The 15,805-nt window shown below is 36.6% G+C and overlaps 1 protein-coding gene across 1 annotated transcript; it reads left to right on the plus strand.

Moving 5' to 3' along the window:
* Window positions 1–3,899: 3,899 nt before the first annotated feature.
* Window positions 3,900–9,724, plus strand: LOC143722359 (cytochrome P450 2K1-like). The gene is made up of 9 exons (XM_077213773.1): window positions 3,900–4,152; window positions 4,234–4,396; window positions 5,189–5,338; window positions 5,425–5,585; window positions 5,679–5,858; window positions 8,449–8,590; window positions 8,678–8,862; window positions 8,941–9,082; window positions 9,432–9,724. Exons 1-9 carry the CDS (start codon window positions 3,949–3,951, stop codon window positions 9,617–9,619), a joined length of 1,515 nt encoding a protein of 504 aa, XP_077069888.1. The 5' UTR covers window positions 3,900–3,948; the 3' UTR covers window positions 9,620–9,724.
* Window positions 9,725–15,805: the final 6,081 nt, after the last annotated feature.

Raw genomic sequence — 15,805 nt, forward strand, 5'->3', positions numbered from 1 at the left:
TAACGTGTGTAAAAGTTACTCATCAGACTGTGGTGAGAGGAGTGAAGACTTGGAGGTGGTCAGAAGTGTTTGGGACAAATTTTAAGGCATGTTGGAGGTCTCTATATAAGTCGCCTGTTGAAAAGCGTACTGCAGACTTGCAGTGGAGATTAATGTCCGGGGCTATGGCTACAAACCGACAAGTGGAACACCTGAATCCAGCAGTGGGGACAGAGTGTTCATTTTGTGGCTTAGAAGAAACGGTTAATCACTTATTTATTGATTGTTTTAGGTTGGAGGGATTTTTTAACACAAAATGTTATAAAGTTTGGGGACAAGTTTTCTTATCAGAATTTTATAAGTGGTCCAATTTACAATTTTCAAGAAAGGAGGAAAAAATGTTTACTGAATTTTTTGTTGGGATAAGCTAAGTTGTCCATATGGAAAACTACAAAAAATAAAATGTTCAATCAATGCTGAAATGGTAATAAAAGGGATGATAACAGCTAGAATCAAGATAGAGTATACATATTATAAATTGGTCTGTGACATTGTAATGTTTTATGAAATTTGGTCAGTGGGGGGGGGGGAGTACTTCGTCAAATTAGAGAAAATGAAATGTTATTTATAACTGTAGAAATAGGAATTTAATTTATGAAATGATTTTTTTGTAAGATTAGCCTATTGTATTGAGGTATAAGGACAAATGGTCTAATAAAGATATTGTTAAGCCTCTCCTCTCTCCTCTCTCTCTCTCTCTCTCTCTCTCTCTCTCTCTCTCTCTCTCTCTCTCTCTCTCGATCTCTCTCTCTCTCGATCTCGACACAGGGTTTGTTTGGCCAGGATGGAGCTCTTCCTGTTCTTCACTTCCCTCCTTCAGAGCTACCGCTGCACAACTCCACCTGGAGTGTCTGGAAATGAACTGGATCTCAAAGGATTATTCAGAATCACGTTGAATCCGTCCCAACACAAGCTGTGTGCGATCAGACGATCCTGATACAATCAAAAAAATATGTTGGCTTTAATTAACTTTTTTATGTAAACAGGTTCCACATAACTGGGTTACGTTAAAAAAACATAATTTGTTCATGTAACTTCAACATAATGGAATTAAGTAATTTTAAGCGACCCAATTCAACTCTGAGTTGAGTGTTAAATGAACACTGAAGCAGTGTTAAAGTTAATGAGATAATTAAATGAATAATTGAGTGATGATTGAGCATTATTGAAGACACCTGATGTTAACAAGTAGAATCACTGAAGGAGAAAAACGTAATTTTAGGTCACCATTATGGAGATCGGTGTTTGTTTTAATTGGGCTCTTGACCCTCATATCATTAACTTTAGATTTGTTTAGGGCTTTTTGGCAGAAAACCCACCAGATTTGTTTGGAGCAAACAGGGATAACAAGTATGCATACAGTTAAATATACTGCTGGATCTTATATGTTGTGGGCCTATTTTTTGCTGGAGGTCCTGGACATCTTGTTCAGATACATGGTATTATGGATTCTAGCAAATACCAACAGATAAATGAAAACCTGACAGCCTCTGCTAGAATTCTTATAATTGTCACGTTTGATGACTTCACTGACTCTTTTTCGTGCTGTGTTTGTGTGTGTGTCAAGGTTACTATAGTTTTGCTTTTTTAAATGCCAGAACACTTCCAGTGTAGACCAAAGCGAGACGATTAATTTCAGCAAAGTTTAATGTTTGCCCAAATTACTCTTGAGAAGACATCTTAATAATAGAAATAAAATAATGGTTTGAGATTGAACAAAGCGCCAAATAAATGGAACTTAAAAGTATACAAGAAAAAAACCCAGAAAAATTAAGACAAACTAATTCATATTAAAGATGAAATCTTGTTAAACATGCCTAGTTTACTTTATTTCTGCTGTAAATGTAGCAGAGTGGCCACTGGTACATAAAAAAACCCCAGCTCAACAACCTGCTGTGAAGCCAGTGTGATTAAATAATGACATATCAATGGAGTGTGTGAGAGTGTGTACATGTTTTTCTATCCTGGTGGGGACCTAAACCTGAATGCACACTGACTCATGGGGACTTGTGTCACTGTGGAGACCTAAATTGAGGTACACAAGGTTATAAATCATACAAAATGAGTTTTGTTGGAAATGTAAAAATCACATTTATCAGGGGTGCCATTAATTCTGAGCACCACTGTATGGTCCCACTCTAAAGTGTGTCAAAGTAACTTTGAATCAGAGTTCAAGTTAATGAGATAATTAAGTGATTAATTAAGTGATGATTGAGCATTAGTGATTTAAAACTGCTGAAAAAAGCAGAATCACTGAAGTAAAGACAAACAATCAGAACTACAACTGACTTCCAGCCACAGTCTTAGATAAAATTCACTGAAGATAAAAGAAGACAATACATTTCTGAAGATGTCAGCAGAGGAGGATTAAACAACTCCACAAACAACATTACCAGCTGCACTTATTACTAACCAGACTGACTTTCTGGTATATGCATACAGAACTTCTTATTGAGAGTTGACAAAAGTTTAGATGTCAATGTTTCATTGAAAATGTTTTGCTTGAAGTCACAAAATTATGGTGATCGTTGTTTGCTTTGTTAGGCCCTTGACCCTTGAATTTTTAAATAGTTTTTCTCTGGCTGTGTTTATAAATCACATTTGTGATGGCAAGAGAAAACGTGATCAGGTGATGTTGGATTCTTATTGATGGTGACATCATCATCATCACTATCATCAAGTATCCTGATTCACATATCTCCTCCCAAGGTTTATCACTGCTTAAAAGTGTGTTGTGTCATTATACACGTTTAAATATTGCAATACCAGCACCATGATATTATAGCAAGAGGTCCAGTGATAATCCATTGTGTCCATAGTAGTCCATGATAATCCATGGTCCATTGTGATAATCAGATTTTATAAAAACACATTGTGCACATTATTTGTGATTGAATTTTCTAAAGATTTGGCCAAAGACTACCAATAACATTAGAGCGACTAAAATGGGAATTCCCAAAAGCGTCTTCACAGCACAGAGAATAGCGACATACAGCGACAAAGTTGCTGGTGGTGTGAATGGGGCCTAGTCTGCATTCATTGCAACTGCTTGAAAAAGATCAGCACGAACATCTTCAAAATATCTTCTTTTGTGTGCCACAGAGGACAAAGATTTTCATTTTTTGGGGGAGCTAACCCTTTAATACTATTTATGTTTAATTTTGAGAAACATAATATTAATAGAAAATGTGTAGTAAAATTAAGTGATGTTAGTACCCCCCATTATCACCAGTATATTCCAATTTAATTGAGATTTTATTATTTTTCTCATGTGCCGTGAAGCAATCAAGTCGGATTCAGTTTCTGCTGTACAACGACCACCGATCACGTACACAACCCACAAGTTAAAGTATGTGCAAATATTTTTCAGTCAAACATTTACTCGTTTACACTCATTGCCCAAGTGCAAAGCAGCTCATCTCAAAACTGTAACTGATAGATGATTTGTGTTTTGTTTGAGTTATTGTAAAGATTGTAATTTATAAAAGATAAATAATAGAGCTCATACTAGTGTTTTAAAGTCAAACGTATGCATGTTAAGTGTTGGAATATATATTGTGCTAGTTTGAAGTTTGATCTAATTCGCAGTCTCTGTGTGTGTCACAGTTCAAACCTGGTTTGCTGTGCATTGCATTGCTGGGAAAGTAGACAATACAACAATATTTAGTGCATATATAAACCACAAGGCTTGTTTTAATCATGTAAATGCAAACATATTGGAGCAAAGATTGTGTTTAGCAATAAAGACATGATAGCATAAAATCTGTTATAAGTGATGTTCCCTTCTTGTTTTAACAAGCTGAAGAAGGTTAATGATTTACCGCAAAGTGTGTCACACACATACAGGTCCCTCCCTTACATATCGGCTATAAATCTGTGAGTGCATCAGTTCAGAAGCTTAGAGAGAAAATGTCTGTATTCGAGTCACTTCTGCATTTTCTCAGCACAGGTACATTACTGGGCGCTTTGCTCTTGCTTCTTGTTTTGTATTTGCTTTCCTCTGGATCCAGATCTCAGAAACAGGGAAAAGAGCCACCGGGACCCAAACCTCTGCCGCTGCTGGGGAACCTGCTGACCCTTGACCTCACCAGACCCTTTGACACCTTTTTTGAGGTGAGAATTTGATACGTTTAAATGAATAGTGGGCTAAAATTTTAAGATTTGTTAGTAAATGTCTTTCTCTGTCTCCTCCAGCTGTCCAAAACCTACGGAAACATATTCCAAGTGTTTTTGGGTCCCAGAAAAACTGTGATCTTAGTTGGGTACAAAACTGTCAAAGAAGCTCTCGTGAACTATGCAGAAGAGTTCGGAGACAGAAATATTGGACCTGGTTTCAGGATAATTAACAAAGAACATGGTAGGATTCTTTATTTTTTTTTACTCAAAAGATTCAATTCAGTTCAATACACATTTATTTGTATAGCGCTTTTCACAATACACATCGTTTCAAAGCAGCTTTACAGAAAATGCATGAGTCCACATTACAATTTAGAGTGATCTGTTATCAGAGGTAACTGTCTAAGTTATGGATTTCAGAAAGGCACATATATAAAATCACAGTTAGCTAATAATTTATTAATTTAAACAATGTAATAATTTAAGGCAGACACAATGAGCTCATTGAAGTAATGAATACTTGTTTGTTAACAAATGATTATGACATTTAGAAAATGTAGCATTGATGAAACGATCATTATTTGACTTGAAAAATAAGTTTGGTCACCCTTTAAAGGCAACCTATTTATTACTTCCCTTCCTTTGAAACCAAATAACTGTGATTTCTTGTTGCATCACTGCATCAATAGGAAGAGAATGACAATAATATAAATTAAGTTGCAGGGAACTAATCACCATAATGGTAAATTCAAACAAAAACATTTTAGGAAAATCAACATCACTTCATGAAGTCAGCTTATGTGATGTTCTCTCAAAAAAATGAAAGTTAGAACTGTTGTATTTTACTGCGTAGTCAGTGGTGAAAATGATTAGTCACTTATTAACCTGACATAAAGCGTGTATAAGCAAGCTGACACTGTATAAGTGCAAAAGGTCAAAGGTTTCTATTCTATTTCTAACTCAGTTAGTAATCATTTTCTGCTTGTGTTGTTGCTTAGACTCACAGTCAGTTGGTTTTGTCTGTGTTGATCAGGAATCATTTTTTCCAATGGAGAGAACTGGAGAGAGATGCGACGCTTCGCTCTCAGCAACCTGCGGGACTTCGGGATGGGCAAGAGAGGAAGTGAAGAGAAAATCATAGAGGAAATTCAGTATCTGAAAGGAGAGTTTGATAAGTTTGAAGGTAAAAGCTGAAACACATTTATGGACACCTGCAGTCATGCTCTTAGTTTAAAGGATCTTTGATAGACATTTGTTTTCTCTTCACAGGGAACCCCTTCGACACAACACAGCCTGTGAACTACGCTGTGTCAAACATCATCTCATCTATTGTGTACGGCAGCAGATTTGAATACACAGACCCTCAATTCACAGAAATGGTCAACAGGGCAAATGAAAATATTCGAGTTAGTGGATCGGCTTCTATGATGGTATGGAAGTGTGTTTTACTGTATGTTTTTGGTGACTTCATTTAAAAACAAAATCATTTATACATGCATTTTTTTCTTTGTGTGTACTTGCAGCTTTATAATATATTTCCGTGGTTGGGTCCATTCCTCAACAGCAAAAGGATTATTGAAAGAAATTTGTTTAAAAATAGAGCAGAAATTACGAAGTTGATCACTGGACTGCTGGAGACTCTGAATCCACACGACCACAGAGGGTTTGTCGACTCCTTTCTCTTCCGCAAACATAGCGATGAGGTACTGAAATCACCTTGTTCCATAGAAATACAGCAGGAACTAAGAAGTAATCATCAGATTACTTGACTATATAAAAAAAATATATATGCTTGAAAGATATTAAAACTAAATATATTTTTGGCGACAATTTACAATAAAGTTCCATTTGTAAACTAACTAATTTATTAACACATTCAAAGGAAAAGTTTCTGTTAATATTATTTAGTGATACACAGGTTACCATGAACTAAAAAAAACAGTTGTATTTTTAAATCTAACATTAAAAAAAGAACAATTACTCTAAAAAATGTATTGCTTATTGTTAGTTCATGTCAATGCCTACTAACTAACGTTAACTAATGGGACCTTATTGTAAAATATTACTATTACATTTTGACTGAGTTTAAGTTTAGGTATTCTGATTGGTTTTGCACTGTTTCCTCTTCTGCTTCCTTTGTTAGCTTTTGTTACCATGGTCATTCATTGTTTGATTAATGCACTGCACCTGTTTCTCGTTTCATGCCTTGGTTTTGGTTAGTATACAGGTCCTTCTCAAAAAATTAGCATATTGTGATAAAGTTCATTATTTTCCATAATGTAATGATAAAAATTAAACTTTCATATATTTTAGATTCATTGCACACCAACTGAAATATTTCAGGTCTTTTATTGTTTTAATACTGATGATTTTGGCATACAGCTCATGAAAACCCAAAATTCCTATCTCAAAAAATTAGCATATCATGAAAAGGGTCTCTAAACGAGCTATTAACCTAATCATCTGAATCAACTAATTAACTCTAAACACCTGCAAAAGATTCCTGAGGCTTTTAAAAACTCCCAGCCTGTTTCATTACTCAAAACTGCAATCATGGGTATGGTCCAGAAGGCCATCATTGACACCCTCAAGCAAGAGGGTAAGACACAGAAAGACATTTCTGAACAAATAGGCTGTTCCCAGAGTGCTGTATCAAGGCACCTCAGTGGGAAGTGTGTGGGAAGGAAAAAGTGTGGCAAAAAACGCTGCACAACGAGAAGAGGTGACCGGACCCTGAGGAAGATTGTGGAGAAGGACCGATTCCAGACCTTGGGGGACCTGCGGAAGCAGTGGACTGAGTCTGGAGTAGAAACATCCAGAGCCACCGTGCACAGGCGTGTGCAGGAAATGGGCTGCAGGTGCCGCATTCCCCAGGTCAAGCCACTTTTGAACCAGAAACAGCGGCAGAAGTGCCTGACCTGGGCTACAGAGAAGCAGCACTGGAGTACCCACAGTCAGTGATGGTCTGGGGTGCCATGTCAGCTGCTGGTGTTGGTCCACTGTGTTTTATCAAGGGCAGGGTCAATGCAGCTAGCTATCAGGAGATTTTGGAGCACTTCATGCTTCCATCTGCTGAAAAGCTTTATGGAGATGAAGATTTCATTTTTCAGCACGACCTGGCACCTGCTCACAGTGCCAAAACCACTGGTAAATCGTTTACTGACCATGGTATTACTGTGCTCAATTGGCCTGCCAACTCTCCTGACCTGAAGCCCATTGAGAATCTGTGGGATATTGTGAAGAGAAAGTTGAGAGACGCAAGACCCAACACTCTGGATGAGCTTAAGGCCGCTATCAAAGCATCCTGGGCCTCCACAACACCTCAGCAGTGCCACAGGCTGATTGCCTCCATGCCACGCCGCAATTTCTTTCTGTGTCTTACCCTCTTGCTTGAGGGTGTCAGTGATGGCCTTCTGGACAGCAGTCAGGTCGACAGTCTTACCCATGATTGCGGTTTTGAGTAATGAAACAGGCTGGGAGTTTTTAAAAGCCTCAGGAATCTTTTGCAGGTGTTTAGAGTTAATTAGTTGATTCAGATGATTAGGTTAATAGCTCGTTTAGAGAACCTTTTCATGATATGCTAACTTTTTGAGATAGGAATTTTGGGTTTTCATGAGCTGTATGCCAAAATCATCAGTATTAAAACAATAAAAGACCTGAAATATTTCAGTTGGTGTGCAATGAATCTAAAATATATGAAAGTTTAATTTTTATCATTACATTATGGAAAATAATGAACTTTATCACAATATGCTAATTTTTTGAGAAGGACCTGTATATATTGAGCCTGTTTTCTGTTAGTCTTTGTTCTATCTTCATCAATAACAGTTGGTTGTTCTTTTTGTATTTTTTGAAACCGGAGTATCCTGAGTATCATTGTTATTTTCGAGTTTCTAAATAAATATCTCTGCCTCAACTGGCTGTGACGTATACATATGAATATTTATATATATATATATATATGAATATTTACTGAGGTGTATTTATATATAGGTGGTCAAAATGACAATTTTCACCTGAGATTTTTCAGTTTTAGAAACATGGCAGCATAATTATTTTATTTTTACACAGAGATTGGTAGTCCAATTAGTAAAATCTCTTGATTTTTTTCAGTCCTTGTTGCATCATATGCCAATAGTAAGTTCAGAAATGAAGAAAAAAAAACACTTTTCTGTTTTTTTTCCTCCAAAGTTTGCATGTCCTTTTGATTCTAAAACTACATGAATTTGAATGTTTCATTTGCCTAATTATTACAAGTTTAGTTGAACATTTGAATGTATTTTTGCTTGTCAGCAGTCCTGTAAGAAAGACTCATACTTTCACGATGAGAATCTAATGATGACTGTGACAAATCTATTTGCTGCTGGTACTGACACGACAGGAACGACTCTGCGCTGGGGTTTGATGCTCATGGCCAAATACCCTCATGTACAGGGTAAAAAAAGACAATAATGCCAAGAGTTTTTCCTTAATGAGTTCAATGGTGTCCAAAGGAACAAACATACATTGCATTTGTGTGCAGATCGAGTTCATGAGGAGATTGACAGAGTGATCGGTGGACGTCAGCCAACGGTGGAAGATAGAAAGAAATTACCGCATACAGATGCAGTGATTCATGAAACCCAGAGACTGGCTAATATTGTGCCCCTGAATCTCCCTCATAAGACCAGCTGTGATGTTCACTTCAATGGATACTTCATCAAGAAGGTCAGGCAGAAGAATAAATATGTAGGCCTAGAAACGAGACCATGTGCATTTTGAACAGTCTTTTCTTCCATTTTTTAGGGTACCACTGTAGTTCCTCTGCTGACGTCTGTTTTGAAGGATGCAAGCGAATGGGAGAAACCGAACAGCTTTTACCCAGAACACTTCTTAGATGAGAAGGGCCAGTTTGTCAAGAGAGATGCTTTCATGCCCTTTTCTGCAGGTATACGCAACTCTAAACACCCAGTATTTTGAAGAAATAAACATTTAATTTGAAATTAAAAACAGTTTGTCTCTCTCTCTCTCTCTCTCTCTCTCTCTCTCTCTCTCTCTCTCTCTCTCTCTCTCTCTCTCTCTCTCTCTCTCTCTCTCTCTCTCTCTCTCTATCTCTCTATCTCACTCTCTCTCTTCTATCTCCTGTCTCTTCTATCTCTTCTATCTCTCTCTCTCTCTCTCTCTCTCTCTCTCTCTCTCTCTCTCTCTCTCTCATCTCCCCCCCCTCTCTCTCTCTCATCCCCCCCCCCTCTCTCTCTCTCACCTCCCCCCCCCCCCCCTCTCTCTCTCTGTCTCAGGCCGAAGGGTTTGTTTGGGAGAGAGTTTGGCCAGGATGGAGCTCTTCCTGTTCTTCACTTCCCTCCTTCAGAGCTACCGCTTCACAACTCCACCTGGAGTGTCTGGAGATGATCTGGATCTCAAAGGAATAGTCGGAATCACGTTGAATCCGTCCCCACACAAGCTGTGTGCGATCAGACGCTCCTGATACTGGACAAACAGAAAGAATACATTTTACCTCAGTTTAAATAACAACTGGCATGATTTTAATTGTTCTGAGTAAATTCAGAAAATGTAAGCATGTGACTAACTCCAAAAACCTGATAATACTTTTTTATTGCATAAAAGTTCTTGAGCAGCAGGTGCATATTGTTTTAATTTTTTTTTTTTGTAGTAAAACATAATTACAAATGTATGTTCATGTTTCACACAAAAAGTAGCTTGTTTAAACAAGATTACTTGAGAGGCACTGTGTAAGATAACTATGTAAGATAAGATTACATTTTAAATAATAAAACATGCGAGTGAGATAAACATATTTTCATAAACATATATAAGATAAACATATTTATATAATACAATGGTTGAATAGTTTTACTTCTCACTTATATTCTCATCTATGCAGAAAAATGGTTCCTTTCCGAAGTGGACACACATGTAAACAAAAGGCAATATTCCTTGGCAGACAGCAGTTCATGAAATGACATTTGTATAAAGAGGCGCCCAAGTTACACGTCATCAGTTTTTGTTTTGTTTACAGGAGCAGTTTGTTTGTAGTTCATGTTGAGAAGACGAATCATGTCGAGCTGCATGGGTTTTAGAAAGTGCGTGCCTCTGTGTCCTCGATTTATGACACCGGAGGACACCCAAGATCTTTGGTTTGTCTGCTTGGAAGTGGAGCAGGCACATTCAGCCCTTGAGGGGGCTAGATGCACAAGTTCACAGTGAATGCTTATCTTAGCCGTGCTTATCTTAACCTGGTCACGTGAGAAACAGGAAGTCGCTCACGGTAGACTTGACAAGCCATTGCTGCCATTAATTTCACACCGAGGTGGAGAGATCCCGGAAGAAGCCATATTCTTCCATATTCATCTTTCCTTTCCCACATTCAAATTACGTGAATGTTGAGGGTTTGTGCGAATGAGGATTTGTAAAAATGTAAAGCAGCTGGCTAGCTAACTTTCACAGAGTGAGGCATCCTATTTGAAGGTTTTGATCTTGCCGTCTAAGCCATTTAAGACCACCTCTCAGATAATTGGCAAGGTTTATGCGGTAGCAGGACAGGCTGGTGGTGCCCTGCACACAATGGCAGTTTTGCAGGCGTGTAAGGCCGACCTGCTGACAGATTTGGATCAGGAGCAGGGATTGTCTCCTGAAGTGGTTGCTAAATTGCACCACTCTGAAGCTGAACTGATCATGTAAAGTGTCATGACGAAACAGTCACCCACCATCTGATATGGTCCAGACCAACGCTTGATGTGGAGCACTGCTGAGGTTAACTATCTAAGAAGGATGTTCACTTGACTTCATTATTTACAAGTGGAGGTTTCAGCAGCTATAATAATTATAAGAAGCATAATATTTGTCCAGTATACCTGAGGGTACCTGGCAGTCTGTATTTTGATGAGTGGTCGCAGTGACCTTTGTCGGTTGGCATTAAATAATTACTGTGAAAAACTTTTTCACAGAGCACTGGTATCCTGCAGTTTGTGTTAAATTTTGTTTGGGTGGTTATTAATTATAATATTCATTTTTATTTATATAGCAACTTTCCAACACCCAAGATCGCTTTGCAAAGATAGGTTGAGGAATAGAATAAACATCAACATTAAAGCACAATAAACAGACCATGGGCAGAAAGTAATATACAGAGGTCACTTACAATGTTAGGTTAAAGTTACAAACAAAGAGGGATTCAAACAAATAACATATCCATAACAAGGTAGAATTTAAAGACTGTGAGCTGAAGACTAATATTCAGAGAAAAAATGTGTTTATAAGAGGTTTTTGAAGGAGAGAAGGGTGGTTGCTTGACGGATCTCTGGAGGAAGAAAATTCCACAACCCGGGAGTCACAATGCTAAAAGACCTGGCTCCCATGGTTACCACCAGACTATTAAAACCGACTGAATATGGCACAGCCCCACCTAGGATATTTTCACCAGACGTCACTGCAATTGACTTCATTATTTACAACTGGAGGTTTCAGCAGCAGTGAAATCATGCGACTCCTTCGTCTTATTATCACTTCATCATAACTGTCTGATAGAGTTTGTTAAAAAGAGATGAAATGTTGGCAAAACAGGTTAGTAGGTAACTTATAAATTATATATAAATGAGACCATAAATGATGTTAAAAATATATTCACAATGGCCACATTTGAACTCGTTTTTAACCTTGTATGAAGAGGGTCCATGAACGTCTATATCGGACGTGCAGAACACGTCAAAAAAAGACGTCATAAAAAATTTCATTCTGGCTCCTCAGTGGACGTCTTTTCAGCGTACGACTTTTGTGACAAAGATGCTGAAAAGACATCTTTTGGACATCATTTTCTTCAGTGGGAATCCTGCATAAATTTTTTTCTAATATATATATAATTATATACATACATATATACATATACATATACATATATATATATATATATATATATATATATATATATATATATATATATACATATATATATATATAATCAAATGTCCACCTCAAATTGTTTTTTTTATCTAAAGATTTACTAAAGTAATTCTTCGAAATGGAGTCATGTTATCATGTTCCACAAAATTACAATTACAATAAATCAAACTGTTCTGTGACTAGAGCTTTTAACATTCATTGCTGGGGGAAAATATTTCCTGTTAATGTAATCTGTACAAGTAGTTCAGACTAATATAATTTATAGAATATGTAATGCAATCATATCTGACATATACTGTAAAGCTTCATTGTTAAACACTTCACTTAAAATATCTATATGAATTTCTTAGAATTTGTTTTGAATTGCAATTCTGCTTCCTTTAATTCAAATTCGAATTGTAATTCTAGATCCTGTTTTTGACATCAATTCAAATTCAATTCAAATTCAAGAATTGAATTGGAATTCAGGAGTCATTCTCAATTCAATTCTGAACTGTGCACAAGCCTGGTATTAATGGGATCAGTCCTATTGGCCAACCGTTTCTATTGGTTCATGAGTAGAGAGCCTCAAAGTGTTGACAAACTGGCCTAATGAGTTTTTACGGAGAACAATTCAGTTTTTTCACTGTGATAATATGATCATTTACCTATAAATAATAATTCAGAATTTACTTACCCTCATGTTGCTTCAAACCCATAGAGGTTTTTTTTATTTTTTATTTGTGGAACACAAAATAACATTTTCAAGAACCCCAAAACAGTGGACGCTATTGACTTCTATTGTATGGAAAAAAGCGTTTTGGAAAGTTGGATTTTTTATTTATTCTTTCTCATTTAAATGCCTGTAGGATCACTTTCAATCTTCATCAGATGGCAAAGCAGTTCAGCTCAGTTTTCACAGTCTACTTTGGTCCAAAGAAAGTGGTTGTGCTAGCCGGCTACAAAACAAACACTTGTTTATTATGCAGACGAATTTGGAGATCAAGAAATAAGTCCACTGTTCCATGATTTCACTAACGGTCACAGTAAGAGCAGCCCAGCAGGTTTGGCAGGTCTGCTTAACAAAACTAGCCCAATGGCCAATCAAACATTGCCAAAATGTAGCCCAATGACCATAACCAAAAAAAAACCAATACTCAAAAAAAGCAATTTCCATACCTAAAATACATATTTTACAGTCACTTTTTTGCAAGTTGAAAAGCACATCAAAGCTTCCATACCAGTGGCCCTCCTTTAAAAAACATCTAGCACAGTTTTATCATCGATAGAATTATCATTGATTATCATTGATATATTCCAATCCAAGCATTAGATTATGGAGGAATAAAATTATCCTGTTACAATGGTTTAAAACTGCAGACTTGGCAACCTTGCTGCCCAGTCTCCTGACAATATATTTAAAGGTTTCTTTAAACTTATTATATTACATATGAGTTACATACAAATTGATAAAAAAATATCAAATCACGTGTCATCTGCGTTAAAATTATGCTAAAGCTTTTCACAGAACAAACTTCACTTTTCTGAGCCACTTATATATATATATATATATATATATATATATTACTATTTGGTCTCTTTTCATGGATGTATGAAAACTCTTCAGAAAGTGAAAGTGTCCAACAGACCCGTCGCTATGGGCGGGCCATAGGGGGCCGGGCCCGCCCCAAAAAATGCTTGTGCCCCCCCCACTTGAGGCACAGATAATTTAATTTTAATTTAATTTTAATATTATCATAGTTGTTAATTTTGTGTTGCATTAATGTTGCATTCTTTATCATTAAAATATTACAAATATAAAGAAACAATGGTGTGATTTAGTTTGATTGATGAGAATCTACACTGCAACAGCCTATCATGGCCTTACAAAAGAACGTTAGGCTACGTACGTGACATGCATAGGTGGGCACAAATACATCAAAAACTATTTTGTTACAAAATACAAATACTTGCTCATTAAATGTAACAAATAAACAAAACAAAATACTGATGTGAAAAATTTATTTAAATAAAATACAAGTAATTAGTATTTTGAAAATACAAAAATACTCCCACAATAATCTTAAGTCTTTTTTTATTACTGAAAGGTCAATAACACAAATAGTATCAATAACACAAATATGTGAAATGTGTAAATTCAAAATGGCGAAGTAGCAAAATAAAAAAGTATGGGCATTTCACTAAATCTCTACACGGCCTGAAATAGTTCCCTCTGACGTAAATGGCATGTATAGCTAAGTTCACATCAATGGCGTGGTAGGCTGCCCTTAATAGCAAAACGTGTTTGATGTAGGCTACGTAGCCATATTATCACCGTTACTCTACTCGTGCCTTAAAGGACAAGTTCGGTATTTTACACTTATAACCCTGTTTTAAGATTGTTTCTGATGAAATAGAACGGTTAAGATTGAAATTTGGACAAATGCTGCTGTCCCGAGAATTTTCGGTTTCTGTGTTAGCACCCCCCCCCCCCACCTCCACAATGGTTTCATAGGGGCACTGGAAGAATCATTCATAAAACGTATTAAACTTTAGTCTACAAAGACATGAAACTCACAGAGTGGTCTGGGGTGTTCACTGATATGCTCACACAAAAATCGCTACAAAAGATGCTTTCCAACAGGTGTTTTACCATTCGTTGTAAAACTGTGGACCTATTTTTCCAAACGCCTCACAACCGGAACATTCTTCCGATGAGAGCTTGAATAATAGAAACTCCAGCCCAGTTGGTGGCAATAATGCACCTTTGCCAATGTTTGGATAGCGTAGCCTACGATACCGCGACTGGAATACTACAGAAAGAATACAAACAACCCCATTTCCGTTTCCGGCGGCGGAGTAATACCGTACCTCACAGAACATCCAATACAAGTCAATGGAGTTGGACAAAAACTACGATAAAAACCTGTTGGAAAGCATCTTTTGCAGTGATTTTTGTGTAAAAATATCAGACAGAGAATTTTCGTCACAAAATCAAAATTCCATTTTAATCATAATATATATGATTAATCATATTAATCATAGTATGTGTGGGTTTGTTTTACACGAATGACTCTAACTGCCCTGACCGCGTATGACTTTTCCATAGTAGAATCGCGCTGTGTGCGCAATTACTGAAAAACAATAGGATTGATGATTATTTTATACAAAATCAATATTTCTCATATGTAATACTTTTAAAAACGTGTAAAAACTGCAGATGGATGTTATATTGTGAACGCTTGCTTAGCATGGAGATTTCAGTGGAGTTACGACAGACAAACTGTTTCATAATAAGTAGGGCCTATGATGTCCTTTTATGAATGACAACACAGTGCATTGATCTCATAAGGCACAATTATTTTCTCTATAATGTCGTTCAGTGTGCAATATGTGAGTGTGTAGACTGTATATTTGTCACAAAACACTTAACCTTAATGCCGTTTTAAAGAGTTAAAAACTTATTCACTTCTTGGAGGGAGCCCGGTCTACAGGGTGTCACGTGATTTTCGTGCATCAAACCTGGACATTGCTATTGCCAACATCAGACAAGTACACCACATCAGACCGAAAATATGGCAAAATCATTTACTATGGTGATTTTTCTTAAGTATTTAAGTATTTGAAATACTCTAAATACACTCCCTCAAAATATTTTGTTACAAACTACATTTTATTTTCTCCACACCTGCAAAATACAAATTACAAAATACACTAAAGTAATTAAATAAGTATTTAAAATACATTTAATTGAAATACTGCCCATGTCTGGTGA

The sequence above is a fragment of the Siphateles boraxobius genome, unplaced genomic scaffold (assembly GCF_051911475.1).
Source record: "Siphateles boraxobius isolate OS27281-9 unplaced genomic scaffold, OSU_SipBor_1 66, whole genome shotgun sequence".
NCBI lineage: Eukaryota > Metazoa > Chordata > Actinopteri > Cypriniformes > Leuciscidae > Siphateles > Siphateles boraxobius.